The sequence below is a fragment of the Coturnix japonica genome, chromosome 3 (genome assembly GCF_001577835.2).
Source record: "Coturnix japonica isolate 7356 chromosome 3, Coturnix japonica 2.1, whole genome shotgun sequence".
NCBI lineage: Eukaryota > Metazoa > Chordata > Aves > Galliformes > Phasianidae > Coturnix > Coturnix japonica.
In genome coordinates this window covers 1,581,204-1,595,271 of record NC_029518.1, presented here as the reverse complement: position 1 = coordinate 1,595,271, position 14,068 = coordinate 1,581,204, and the positions used below count along the sequence as shown (strand labels likewise).

The 14,068-nt window shown below is 47.9% G+C and overlaps 1 protein-coding gene and 1 long non-coding RNA gene across 2 annotated transcripts in view; one reads left to right on the top strand and one right to left on the bottom strand.

Annotated features, from left to right (window-relative positions):
* Positions 1-7,575: 7,575 nt before the first annotated feature.
* LOC107310678 lies at positions 7,576-11,676 on the bottom strand. The gene is made up of 3 exons (XR_001553676.1): positions 11,563-11,676; positions 10,673-11,029; positions 7,576-10,300 (listed from the first exon to the last, which is right to left on the bottom strand). It is a non-coding gene; the product is annotated as an uncharacterized LOC107310678 (long non-coding RNA).
* The window catches only part of SLC1A4 (solute carrier family 1 member 4), a 27,179-nt gene continuing 24,475 nt past the window's right edge, over positions 11,365-14,068 (top strand). The window contains exon 1 of the mRNA XM_015856532.2: positions 11,365-11,943. Coding sequence (XP_015712018.1) covers positions 11,420-11,943 — 524 coding nt within the window. The 5' untranslated portion in view covers positions 11,365-11,419. The remainder of the gene's footprint in view (positions 11,944-14,068) is intronic.

Below are 14,068 nucleotides of genomic sequence, written 5' to 3'. Positions count from 1 at the left end.
CACATACACTGGCAAGAGGCTGAGGGTAGGGGTTGCTCATACTTTGCAGGTGACCCTGGTTAGACTTGCAGGTGGAAAGTTGTCTCTGCTTTAAGCAATGGGATCAGCTTTTAATAGTGGCACATTCCATGGAGCAAACCACGAGTATACTGAGTTGAGGAGGTGATTTACAACTCACATTTGCTACTTCAAATTGGGCAAGGTTCCATTGGTTAGTGCCAGTCCTAGTTTTGTCCTAAATGAAACAGATGGTGTGACCCTAGGAGCAAAACGCTTCATGCTCACACATTACTTGGGCAGTCTAAATAACGTGGTACCCTGCTGCTGAAGGGGCTGTAAAACAACATGTCTCTCTCTAGAGGGCTTTTATCCAATGGTCCTCCGCTCTCTGATGACTTGACCAGCTCAAGTTCCCTGAGGCACATGAAGACCCAAGCAGGGAAGTGGGGACAGAGCCAAATGTGCCGTGTGCCCCATGGCTGCAGTAAGGAAGGTGTGGTTTTGGGGACAAGCTGTACTCAGCCTGGCATGCGGGCTGTGGGGTCATGGCCATCAGTGAGGATATAAGTCATGCCTGGGGAATGAAAAGAAAAAAAAAAAAAAGCCAGACTGTGAGCTCCAGGTCACTGTCACTCAATGGGCTCAGGACTAATGTGGGCAACAAAAGCTTGTGGTAACCCTGCCTGCAGTGGTGATGTGGGACCTGGCTTCCCTCTGCAGAGAGAGCATCCCCAGGAGCACACAGACTTGTGGTTTACCTTGAAGTGATGCAGGAGCCAGTTCCTTGTTCATAAGGACAGTTCCTTGTTCCACTGCAAGATGTTTGGAAGAAGTTTATGGGGGAATGACCAAAGGATGGTCATTCCATGAGTGGGTTTATTCTTCTCTTAAAGACAATGACTCAGTGGATTTTATGCCAACTCTTTATATTCTCTAGCCTGTATAAATCAGTCCAGCTTCAGAGACCAGTGGGTTTGCATTTGCTCACTCTAGCTAGGGGCTGGCTCAGTCTACTTGCTGGCAGCAGCACCAGAGGTTTAAGCATCATTCCATCAGTGTCCATCTGACTGGAACCAGATGGCACAGCAAGGGGCTCTGGTCTCAGAGGAGGTTTCTGGGTGTGAGCAAACACGTTTCCCTGATACATGCTGCCTCTGTGCCCTTAGCAGCATCAGCTTCCACAGAGACAGGGTGCTGTGAGCTACACAGCCAGACCTTCACCTCTTCTATGCAGCCCTGGCCTGAAGGTTTCAACATCAATGCCCTTCATGGAATATTTTCTTCCAGGGTCATTTAATGCAAAGAGCTTTGCCTGGACTATGTGGGACATGTTTTGTCTTGGTGGGATGCCTTGGTGCCTTTTCTCAAATTAGGCTGCTTCTGACTCACCAGCCTGGGTCTTGCTTTCAGATGAGGGAGGAAGATAGAAGGAAGGTGGGTAAGGAGGGCATCAGGTGCAGGTTTCAGGAGGCATTAGTGCCCTTTTGCCACACAAATCTTGTATGCTCTTCACTTTAACCCTTCCTTGGGAGCAGAAAATGAGAGGATTTCATTTCCGCGCTGGGACCAAAGCACAGAGCTAGGAAGGTGAAGTTGCTTGCTCCAGGGGGATGGCTATGGGTCTTGGCTATCTTCCTGTTTTAGACTTGGAGCTGCATTCCCTATGTGTGTGTGCTCTCACATTAACCAACACATCCCACTGTGGCTCTGGTTAAGTCTCTAGTGAAACACTCCTACCAGATTCTGTGTATTTTCAGCCCAATTGCCCTGAATGCAGTTATCCAATCTTGCTAAAACTGTCAATGTGATTAGCCAATGTAATTACCCAATAATAGAGCTGCTCCAAAAATTAAATGTAGCAGAAAGAAAAAGAGGAGGCAAAAAAGAAAAAAAAAACAAAAAAAAAAACCAGAGGCATTTGCAACAGATTTTTTTTTTATTAGCTTTCTTACTTGATTATGGAGAAAACAAGCTACCTCTGAAGCTAGAAATAAAACCAACCTGTTTCTATATGCAAACAAAAAGACCCACCCCCAAACCAAAACACTTTTGCTTTATCGTCAGAATTAATTCCTTCAAAACATCCCATGGTCACTGCCTTGGTTTTCACTGAGAAGACATCTCAGTCCCGTGCTGTGAGATGGGTTCTCCACCATTTTCTCCATCAAGTGAGCAGAATATTCAGCCTCAGAGCCATCAAAGCAACACGGCTCTCCCAGCTCTTTAAAGGAGGTTATAAGCCAGCTGAACAAGTCAAGGCTTACTGCTGTGCATTGACTATTCATTACTCATTTGACTAATTAAGCAAGAAACTTAGGTAATAAATTAATGCGATTAAAACGAATGAAGTGTAGAGTCCACCCTTAACCATGCAGACCATAGGTCAGCCCATCTGGACTTGTTTGCTTAGCCCACTCTGGACAAAGTCCTGGCAGATTTTGAGTGACATTGTCGACTCTTCATGTTTTATGGTTCATTGCCTGCTCCTGATGGCACGGGCCTTGCACTGCACTTTGGATTGAGCAGAAGCAGGAGGTGTTTTCCTGTGGAGGAATGTCCTGCCCTGCAAGACCCATGTTACTGACTCCCCGTCCCCATCAGCTCTATGTCTGTAGCACAGGCTGGCTCCTGCTATTTGCCCTGAACCTTGCAATTTGCTCAGCTCTTGGCAAGAGGCAGCTGGTTGCCTTTCAGAGGACCTGCAGCATGCATGGCCCTATGATGGAGAACTGATAAGCCAAATGGTTTAATTCTGGGGAGGGAAAGCAAGGAGAGTAAAGTGACCTGCACTACCACACTACCATTGCCAACACATGCACATCCCCCATCCAGTCTGATTTGCATCATGAGGTCGATGTAGGCAGACCACAACACCCTCATTAGCTGGGCCTGGCTCCCACCCCCTGTCCTGCCTCATTCCGAGCCCTGTTCCCTGCTCAGGTGAGTCAGGAGTTGGGTAGATGCAAGGAAGGGCAACCTTCCAAACACCAGCATTTCTGTGTGGCCTAAGGGTGTGGGTGAGCCCATGTGTCTGCTTGAGGTAGATATTGTTTCTGGAATTCAGGATTCCTGTCGGATTAAGCATCACACAGTGCTCACAAGGCTCCACTTAGCTGGCATGTCTGAGCTCTGCCTGAAAATCTGATTTCTTGTTCAGTACTTCTAAAGTGGCATTTGCCTCTCCTTTCTTTTTCAATTCTTTTTATCCTGGCCGGTTGTAACATGCACATCCCTTTCATGTTCTTCAGATCTACTGCTCTGTTTTCACTTGAACTAAATATTTCTCTGTGCTCTTTTCTCTCCTTTTCCCAGTAATGGTCCTTTCCCCAAATTGCTGGCACAGGCAGTTTGTTTTCTGTGGTTTTGCTTCAGTGGAGTTTGGATATTGAATGTGCCTTTTGCTTTCCAGAGAGATTCTCAATCCAGACCCTTGGTTGTTTTTCCAGCACATTAAGTTTCCATGTCTTTCATCTCCTCCAGTTTGAGATCTCATTTTATCCTTCCAAAAAGTCACAGGAATCTTCTTTATCTCTACTTCCAGCCTATTTCTAAGGACTCAAGGCACATTAAGTGGTGCAGGGTGTGGATATATATGTCTTTCTCTCTGTCTGCTGCTCACTTCTTATCTTGAAGCCATAGACCCATCCCAACGGAGATGGACAGTGGATCGGAGGACTCTAAGATTTCAGGTTCTGTGAATATACAGACGAGGGAGCAGACAAAGAAGATGCTCTCTGGTCTCTAACTAAAGAGCAGGAAAGACACATTTCTAGGGTGCTGGGGGAAAAGCTCGAAAATATGGCCCAAGGGCACTCTGAAAATCCAAATGAAGGACATCTCTTAGTTTTCCTTTAAATCCCAAGCTTCATAACCATGAAGACTCTCGTTTTGGGACAAGACTCATGCCTTTGAAACCCTTGGGTATGAAAGAAGTGGTGCTGGCATCTCCTGTCAGCCAGCAGTCAGCCAGCCATTACCACACACAAGGGGACCTCCCCACCTCTTTATGTATCCCATTGCCTCAGGGGAGGACAGCATGTTGCAGAGCAAATCAGAGAGCTGTGTGTGATGTCTAACCTTGGGCAAGATGTTGTACCTCCCTGTGACTCCACTTCTCACCCTGCAGAAACTCCTGAAGGCAGGACTTTTCTCCACTGTGTTTATAGGGCACCTACCACGAGGGTTCCCACAAGGTTGTGCCTTAATGTTATAATAGCTATGGGCACAGCAATCAAATTCAAGGGCCAAGTCACCCCCTGTGACATGCAAAAGTTCAGGGAGAGCTTCTTCAGATTGTGCAGGGCTCTCCTTCCCAACCAAATCAGGCTTTGCCGGGAGTGTTTTAGGAACAGTTCCCACAGAAGAAGGAGCCTTTGCTGTAACCCAGCTTCTCCCTCCCTGCAGACAGCTATTGACAGGATTTCAATGAGAAGGCCTGAAACAGCTCTATGTCCAGAATCTCTGCTGCCAAAGGAAGGAGACAGGGGTCTTTGCAAAGGACTTAATAATTCCTGTTGCTCTGGCTGGCAGTTTTCGGCACCAGTCCCACATTCTTCAGTAGCCCGTTCCTTAGTAATGAATGGGCTTTTAGTGCTTTCTCACAATGGCTGCTTTTCCTGGGGCACTCAGGAAACACTAGCTGCAGCCCTTGCTGCCTCTCTGTGTTCACCAGCAAGATACCGAGGCTCTGCCTGGACATTCTCAGATGCTAACAGAGCTGTGCTTTCACCTCTGAAAAGAGTGGCACATGAGCAAGGGATGCAGGGTGGCTTTGCTTTGGTTTGCTTTTCTTAGAGATTCATTGCAAGCTTGGGTTACAAGGCTGAGTGAGGACCTCCACTCCCTGAGAAGCACAACTCTACAATGTGCCGTGAGTGGCTCTGATGCCACCACAGCGGTGCAGGGTTTGATCAGCATGGGTTTGCTGTTGGCTTTTTTCCCTCTGGATTTGCTAATGATGCTGCTTAACTGGGTAGACCCATTTGCTTTAGTGTGTGTTAGTGAAAGCCTCTTGTCATCCCAGCAGCTATCTCAGATGCCTACATTAGTAGTTTGCCTTGGCAGCTTTGAAAACTGAAAGATGGATGATGTAAGGTCAGATTCTCAAAAGCTTTCAGAACAGTGAGGATTGCAACCCATACTATGGTGCCCACATGTGGCTATGAATTGCTTCTGAGGCTTCTTCTCTCCTAGACCCTAGAAAACCAACCCAGAAGATAAATATCTGCAGGAAACCAGTTGCTTTGTTAGTTTTGCTCCTCTTCTGGAGAACACAGGGCTGAATTTCCCTGCTCAAAGGCAGCTGACGGGTGTACAAGATCTTCAGCTGAACCCTGGGGACCTCATGGGGAGGCAAAAGTAAGTTTTCAACCTGTTCATAGAATCATTCAATCATTAATGTTGGAAAAGGCTACTAAGACCATCTAGTCCAATCACCAGTCCATCCCCCCCTTGCCCAAGTGACCATGTTCTTCTTTGTCCCATATCCATGGTTCTTGAACACCCTCAGGGAAAGTGACTCTACCACCTACCTCCCTGGGCAGCCTGTGCTGCTGCCTAACTGCTCTTTCAGAGAAGCAATGTTCCCTAATATCCATCCTGAACCTCTCCTGCAGTAGCAGTCTTATGCTGGTATGTGGACACCAGGGCCGCCAGCTCAGGGACAGGCATCTGAGAGGTGGGGATGTCACACCCGAAGGGCACTGCAAGAAGTTCAAGATAGAACACATATAGGCCAGGTGCCATCTTCTGCAGTCCCAATAGCTACCCATCTCTCATCCTTTGGTCCTGCAGAGGTTTATAGTACCCTGGGAGCTTGCCATAATCGCTGATGAATTCTCTTCCACAATCTCTCCTTCTATCGACCAGGTGTACATCTGATTTTTCAGAGAGGAGAAGAAAGCTCTACACCAAGCACTCAAATAAGCACTGTTTCAGATGCCTACGATAAAGAGATGTAATTGTTATTAGCAGCATTACATCTGACAATCTCAGGCAGAGCGGTGCTGGGCTAAAGCAGTGGCCCGAAAAATGGAAGCGTTTGCCCTCTCCTCAGCACTTTTCCTCCTGTTACAGCATCAGAGCAACACAAACACCCAGCAAGAAATTGCTCTTTGCTCCTGCTGATGACTTTCCTGCTTAATCCATGCATAGCCATCAGGGGCCTTGTACCAGCTGGCGGTACTGAAGCCACAGGCTTGGCAGCAGCCTGCTCATGCAAAGCAATTGCTGCACAAGTGCAGCTGAGAGTGGGGAAACAACACTGTGGTTAGTGGGCTGCCCTCATTAGCTTCTGCCCTGGTAACCCAATGGGAGAGAGGAGCTTCCACCAATCATAAATCTATGCTGAGCTCTTGTGTGCTACTCTCACAGAGTACAGGAGAGCAGAGAAGGTGCACAGGGTGACAAAAGCATATAGAGATCTTTGCGTGGCTCTTCAGTCTGGAAAAGAGGCAACCTGGGGATCAAATAAACCCTGGTGGATGAATTCATAGGAGAAAAATGCATGGAAGGCTTTTAAATCCAAAGGGTTCCACATCTGCCATGGAAAACACACAAGCTGCAGGTTGCTGGATGCTTGGAAACTGTTCTCAGAAGATACAACACGGTCTTGCCTTGCTTTTGCATTCTACTTTTCCAGTTTGACTGTTCTTAGGATATTTTGCATAGGCCCAGGCATCTCTAAAGCTACATTGCCTCTCAAAGACCTGTCTGAACCTTGCTCTTGCTCACGCAACCCCTTAATGTGGTAGCAAGCTGGGTGCAATGGGAGATGTTCTGCAGTGGACAAAGGCAGCTGCATAGTGCCCAGTCCCTCATGCCAGCAGCACCGCTCCTCCTCACCATCATCCCAGTGCACTGCCACCCATAATCAGGAATACAGGATTCACTGTCATGCCAGAGTCAGGGAGAAAATGCGTAAGAATAGATATTCCATGTACTTCTTCGAGTCACTGAATCATGTTCAGCAATTACTCATGCCTTTTTCTTCCTGTAATGCAGCTTTTTATAACATATTCCTTGCAGCTAATGTAAACCAAGGCATGCTCTGCTTGTGCCTTAATGCTACACGCTGGGCAAAGCCTCAGCTGCCCAATAGCAGCCTCCTACCAGCCATTGCAGGAAGGAGCAGCAGCACTTCTGCTTTCACCGCTCACACGTTCTTCATTCAGTTGTGTTTCCACTTGCTGAATGCATACTGCTGTTCTTTTCCCTTTCTTCTCTGGTAGCAAATCTTCCCCCTGAGAGGAAGTCAGCCAGTTTGTTTACAGATCAGCCCCACTTGTTTTGAAAATCCCGACCCTGCTTTTCCCCATCAGCTGGAGGCAATGTCTCCTGCTATGACAGGATACCACAAGGCCAAGGCCTGCACATCTGCACTTATTCTTCTCTTTTTCTTCCCGCTCTTCTCCTTAAGGAACAGCCTAATGGAGACCCTACAGCTGTTATGATGAGTTGAGGCCTTTCTTTTTCAGCATGTATAGATTTGCTTCTCTTCATGTTCATACACTGTGTGACATCATACTTGGCCTCCACACCGTTCTGATATTGAAAAAGTGAGCAGCACACCCAGTATTAAGTTTACTCCTGGTTCAATACTTCTTTATTTCCAGACCATTCAAAAGAAGTCTTGTAATAAACAAGGTCATGTACATGTGAGGGTGCTATTCTATACTTTTCATCTTCTTGTTGGTAAAGCTGCATGTGCCTTTGGAAAATAAAGTTAAATATTTACCCTAGCTCAACCACCCCTATCTGCAGAGTTTATGCTTTGTTGGAGTTTAGGCAAGTAAGCAGTGTGTGCACAATTCTCTGCCTGCCCCCGCTATTGGAAGATGGACTCACAAAAGCCTGTTTCTTTTCCCACACAGAATATTTTCTATCAGGTCTGAGATCTTACCCAGCCTGGGAAGACAGTGAATCCGTATGTGATGGATAGGCTTACATCTGGGACTGGGTTATCTCAGTTGGTAGGCAGCAACCTAACCTATGTGCAGAGGGATCTGAGGAGCAGTCTCAGGACCTGGCATAACCAAGAGGTGGACTATAAATTGCTCAGCAGCCCTGGCTCAACAATGTCTTCTTGCCAAGCTGAAGTCTGCATATCAAGGCAGTGCTCAAGGCCTTCCTGCCTCAGCCAGCCGTAACAGCTCTACTGAGGACTCGTGGACAACATACTCTCTCCCACATGCTTTTAATGCGTGCTTCTAAGAAAAAGGCTGCTCTGTTACATGGCCCCTTGGGACACTGCGAACTGCCCAGAACATCTCAGCTGGGATGTTTCAGGGCACCTATATTCAAGCTTCAATCAAAAAACAAAAATATACCAGCAACTCCTTCCTGCCCTCTTCCCTTTCATCTCCCTCCTTCCTCCGCCCACCATGACTTCGAGGCATTGGTCTTCAAACTACTTCAAATCAAAGCAGTCTCAGGGACTGAACTGATGACACAGTTCTAATCCCATGGAGACATGTTTCTGTTAGGTCCCAGAAGGGCAGAGGTTAAACAGCAGCCACATCTGTGCAGCTAAAGATTTCTCCTACCCAGGAAAGATCTGAGGGCTGCCAACAATCTTGCTGGCCATACACGGAGGGAGATACCTGCCTGCAGGAGAAAAGAAGGAAGCGGAGGTGGCACGATTAGTGGATTAGTGTTCTTTGCACACAGCTGGCACACTGCATTGTAGGAAACATGGCCCAAGGGTGGCCGTGGGGTGCCAAGGAGGCATGTAGCAACCACAAGGCTCAAGATGCTGCAAACAACTCTTCCTCATCTTTCATTTGCTTCCTCTTCTAGCAAAGAAAATTCTTTCAGACTTTCTATCAGCCTTCCTCAGGTATGGAGAAGTTTCTCCTCCATGAAGCTTTCTCCTCAGTTTCTTACAGGCTTCTCCACCCTCTAAAACCAATGCCACTGAAGATTTTTTCTGCAAACGATTTGGAATATATTGATGTAACTCTATGAGATGGAAGAAGTATATCCACCAGGCCTTCTGTCACCATCAAAGGACATGAAGCCCTAAGGGTCTAGTAACCACTTCTTCACTCTGTGTACTTTGCTCTCTCAAAAGGATCTGTTACTTGTGGTGCAGTATGTGCGTGCTTTGTGGTAGCACGTGATAACACCTAACATATGCAAGACAGATAGATAATATATAGTAAATCCATGGAAAAAGCTCATGTTGGGTGTGTAAGGAGGGATGAATGTACAGAGGGGAGAAAAAAAAGTCTACAGTATTGATGTCAGTTGTGAGGGGCTGGCAAAAAATATCCTAAGGAGGAATCCTAAGCTCATCTTCTAGGACTTGTCTGTACTCAGATACCTCCATGGAAACTGTATCTCATCTGCCTCTTTCAGAAGGGACAGTTAACAGTGGAAAAAGCAAGATTTGCCTGGTGTAGGAATTGAACTTCTAGATCACATAAATCCCATCCTAAATGTCCATCCCACTGATGTGCAGCGAGACTGTGGGGAACATTAATACTGGGAGTGGATGAGAAGGAAGAAAAAGGAACTGGAAATCTTTTATCAGGGAGTTTCTGTACCAACTTCCTTATCAAGGGAGGATTTTATTTATTTATTTGTTTATTTATTTATTTATTTTTGAGGGAAAGGGTTCAAAATAAATCCTGTTCCCTGCTTGCTTGGAGCTAAAAAATGGAAGAGGAGGAGTTGATTCTCCTGCAGCCGCTGGGTTTTTGTTTGTTCCCTCTAGTGAGGCTGGGATTTGAAATAATCATCATCAAAAAATGTTATCAGGCAGAAACTGACTAAAGAACAGCAGGACTTCACTCCTGGGCCAGTGTTGAAAACTATGTTGGCTCTCCTCACTCATAGCAAAGGAAATTTGGTTTTGCTTAGAATGAACTGCTTGTTTGCCTATTTGTTTTTGCCTACTTACGATCCCTCTGATGCTTACAGGAGGAAGGGCTCTGGCCTGGTGCAGGTGAAAGCTTTCCAAGGCCAAAAAAATTCTCCTAGTCCCAATATGGGAAGTCAGAAATCCTAACTTAGAAGCACCAGGGAGGGTGGACACTGGACCCATGCAAACTCATTCACTGGAAAGCTACCAATACCTACAAGTGCTGAAATGAAAACATGACAAATCAGATCGGTCAGCACTTAACTACTGAATAAATCGCTGCAGCCATCCATGAACTCTCACAAGAAAGCAGAAATGCTGTTAGTTCTGCCTGGAACTTCTTTGGTTTGTTTTTCCTTGTGGGGAGGGATGATGTTGGTTCATATGTTGGGAGGATCAAATGCTGTCTTGTTTTCTGCCTGGCGAAAGTCTTGTCACCTGAAGAAATGTGAAGAGAAGCAGCACAATTGTTCAGAAAGAAAATGAAGAGGAAAAAAAAGAGAAGCTACTGATAACCTGAACTCTCATCATGTCATGAGCAGGAAGATTAACACATGCATCTCTAGGGTGAGTTGTTCTTCCCAAAAGGTTGCCTGTGACCAACTAGCCATAGGATAGGTTAAAAAACATAGAGAATCTAAGATTTTGGGGTGAGTACATGCTCTTACATGTTGTCTGTAGGTTCTCCCAGCACTGCTCTGAGCAGAGCCAACACCACAAGATCACAAAACTCCCCTGTAGGAGAGCAGCATCCTGCTATGGATTCACAACATAGAAAAGGCCCTCTTAACTCTTGTACTTGTCTCTTACCGTGTGCTACAACAGATGGGTTTTCCCATTTCATATGTTCTTCCTGCTTACACTTCTGCGAATTTCTCCTCCAGCTTTTCAGTTTGATAATAAAAATGAGTATTATTCAGATAATCAGTGAATATTATTAATCGTGGGCATTATGAAAGCCAACAGAACATTCTTTTTGCCTCAGCTGAAGGCAAAGAGCAGCACCATGTTGCTTTTTTTCCACCGGGCTTTACAAAGCAGCAAGGAGCAGGGCACACAAAGACGATTTTCAATGGTCTTTTGGGTAAGTCACACAGGGTTTGGTGCGGTGCTGGACTCGGTTGTGATGACAGATCCCAATAAGGATCTTCAGGTCTATCCGCGAGGCTGAAAAGCAGAAAAGACTCTCATTAAATAGGGATTACGGCTCTGTCAGCCTGTTTAATTAGTCCGGTCTACTCGAAAAGCAGATGAGCGGCCGGTTATTTTCACAGCGTGTTTTCTGCTCGGCTGCGCTTTGCTGGTGTTGGGGAAATTCACTGAAACAACGTCCACGCTGCGGGTAGAGACAGAGCGACCAGCGTGAGCCCTGGCACACCGAGGGGACATGCGACACTAATGAGCCCCCATCGAGCTCCTCCCGCCCCCCGCCTCACCGCACCGCCCCCCGCCCGAGCGCCGCCCTCGGAGGCCGGGCCTGGCTGCGAGCGGGCAGGTGGGGCCGGGCAGTAGGGGGTGGGCGGCTAGCGGGACGCACACGAGGAAGCGGCCGGCAGCATGGAGACGGCGGACAGCGTGGAGAAGGGGGACGGCGGGGAGAAGGCGGGCAACGGACACGCCGAGGGCGCGGCGGCGAGCGGCGGAGGGCGGCTGCGGGGCTGCCGGGGCTTCCTGCGGCGCAACGCGCTGGTGCTGCTCACCGTGTCTGGGGTGGTGGCCGGCGTGGCGCTGGGGGCCGCGGTGCGCGGCGCGGAGCTCGGCCCGGCGCAGGTGGCCTACCTGGCCTTCCCCGGGGAGCTGCTGCTGCGCATGCTGCGCATGGTCATCCTGCCGCTGGTGGTCTGCAGCCTGGTGTCCGGGGCCGCCAGCCTGGACACGCGCTCGCTCGGCCGCCTGGGCGGCATCGCCGTCGCCTACTTCCTAGGCACCACGCTTCTGGCCTCCGGCCTCGCCGTCGCTCTCGGCTTCATCATCCGACCCGGAGCCGGCGCCTCCGCCCTCAACGCGCCCGGCCTGGGGCTGCCGGGCTCGGTGCCGGCCACCAGCAAGAAGACGGTGGACTCCTTCCTCGACCTCGTCAGGTAGGGCCGCCTCCTGCCCTGCGAGGATGATGACAGAGCCGGCGGTGTTGCACGCTGCCGCGGGGGACACCCCCCCTCCCCACCACTTCCTTCCTGCTCCTCCCTCGCCGCTTGCCGGCTGCAGCGCTCTGTCCCCCGGGGTCGGTTCCTGCGACTCAGTCGGGGGTGTGGGGAGATGGATGGCTTTGGAGGTGGCAGTGTTAGGAGTGTAAGGCATCTGCGGTGTGCCAGCCCGGTGGGCAGGGTTGTGCTCAGCAGAGAGCCAAACTAAATGTTTTTTTTTTTTTTTTTTTTGCTTTGAAGCTTTGCTCTTTCAACTGAGAGACTCAGTGGTGCATCTGTGTAAACCGATGTGACGACGAGGGTAGAAAGTCTTTCTAAAGAAGAAAAAAGTCTGTATGCAGAAATCCAAGCTTATGTCCTTTTCACCCCATAGAGAAGATCCACGGACCCATCCAGTCACCTATTGGCAACACTGTATTTCATATCCATACCCTACCTCCCTTACAGCTGAGTCTTATGATTCTTGACTGACCACGCTAAGAAGTGATAGCAGGACAATGCGAGCAGGTGGCCTGCTGCAGAGCTGACCTGGAGCAGATAAGCAGTGTAGGCATGTGAATGAAAATGGCAAAAGGAGTCAGAGCAACGATGACAGCTGGGACAAAGGTGACTGTGGTGGTGGCTGTCCCTGGTGTATCCTAATACAGCTGCTGTAACTGGTGGCTCTTTTGCCATCCTGCACAGAGAAGGGTGGGAAATGGGACAGTGATGCTCCAGTGACCCTCTGGGTGTTGTCAGTTTGCTTCTTGTTCTGGTCTGTAAATGCAGATGGAGGGTTGAGAAGTGTTCTGCTGGAGGTGCAGTGGTGCCCCAAAGGAACACTCAAAGTGATGAGACTTGGGTAAAGTGTTCAGGTTGTTGAGTGATTTCCTCTGAAAAGCAAAGGGCCATGGGCCTTCCCCCAGTGCATGCATGGTGACCTTTGAATTCAGCTTTCTCTTGGAGCTTTAGGGATAGAGAGCCATCACTGTGTCATCAGCTCTAAAGCTTCTGTCTTAACACAAATCTCTATGGATCTGGGGATGGAATGAGCTATGTGTCTTCTGGAAATAATACCAACCTCTCCCTTTAAATTCCTGCTTTCTTTTTTCTTTTTTTTTTTTTTTTTCCTTTTTCTTTTTTTCTTTTTAACCTAACTGTTTTTGAAAAACGTGGGTAGTTTGGTTTGAGTGCTGATCTCGGTTCTTGAAGCCTTGTCTTCAATTAAGGGCACCTCAGCTCTGCAGGGCAGAAACATTGCTGTCTGCACACGTGGATCGTGCAGCACCCTGCTCTTTGCTTTTCTGTTTGGCTTTTGTTCCTCAAATTTCTTATCAGGTGCAAGGAAACTATTTTCGGTTGTGTCAGAGGCTCCCTGTGTCCTTTGAACCTTCACTGCTTGGATCCTTTCAGATAGAAGACAGAAGGAAGGCACAGGTGGGCAATCTGAGTCCCACAGCCACACTGAAAACACGCTAAGCTGGACTAAGTCACAGCTGTGGGTCAGAGAGTTACCTTGGCTTCTGTAGAGGTGACACAGGTTGTCCTTTTCGGGATGCAGATGCTTTCTGCTTTCAGGAAGTTCAATAATGAGCAACCAAAGCCATTGCTTTCCACTGTCACAACTATGTCTGGAGGTCATTTGGATACTTGGCTGCTGCTGAGGTACTGGCTAGGGCACACCACCAGTCACCAGCTAACACATCGCGCTTTATCAGAGGGCTGTGGAACAAGCAAGAGCAAATATTTTGCAAGAATCTGTATTGATTTGTCCACACTTCTGATGGGCACTTGTCAAGACTGTGTGTTTAAATAGGGTCAGAGTTTTGCTTTGGCTTCGATTTTTATTTGCTGATTCAATGAAATTGAACAGTTTTGGAGGAGCTTCTGATTCTGTCCAAATTTCCAGTGGATGAGCCTGGCATTTCATCTTAGTGAAGTCAATGTTTTGATGTAACTTTATACAAAGTCTCACTCATCAAAAAGGAACGTTTCAACAGACTATTTTACAACACTTTCAGTGGAAGAAAAGGTCTCAGACGGTGCCGTTCCTTTTGGGATGAAAGTATGTTTTGAAACCATG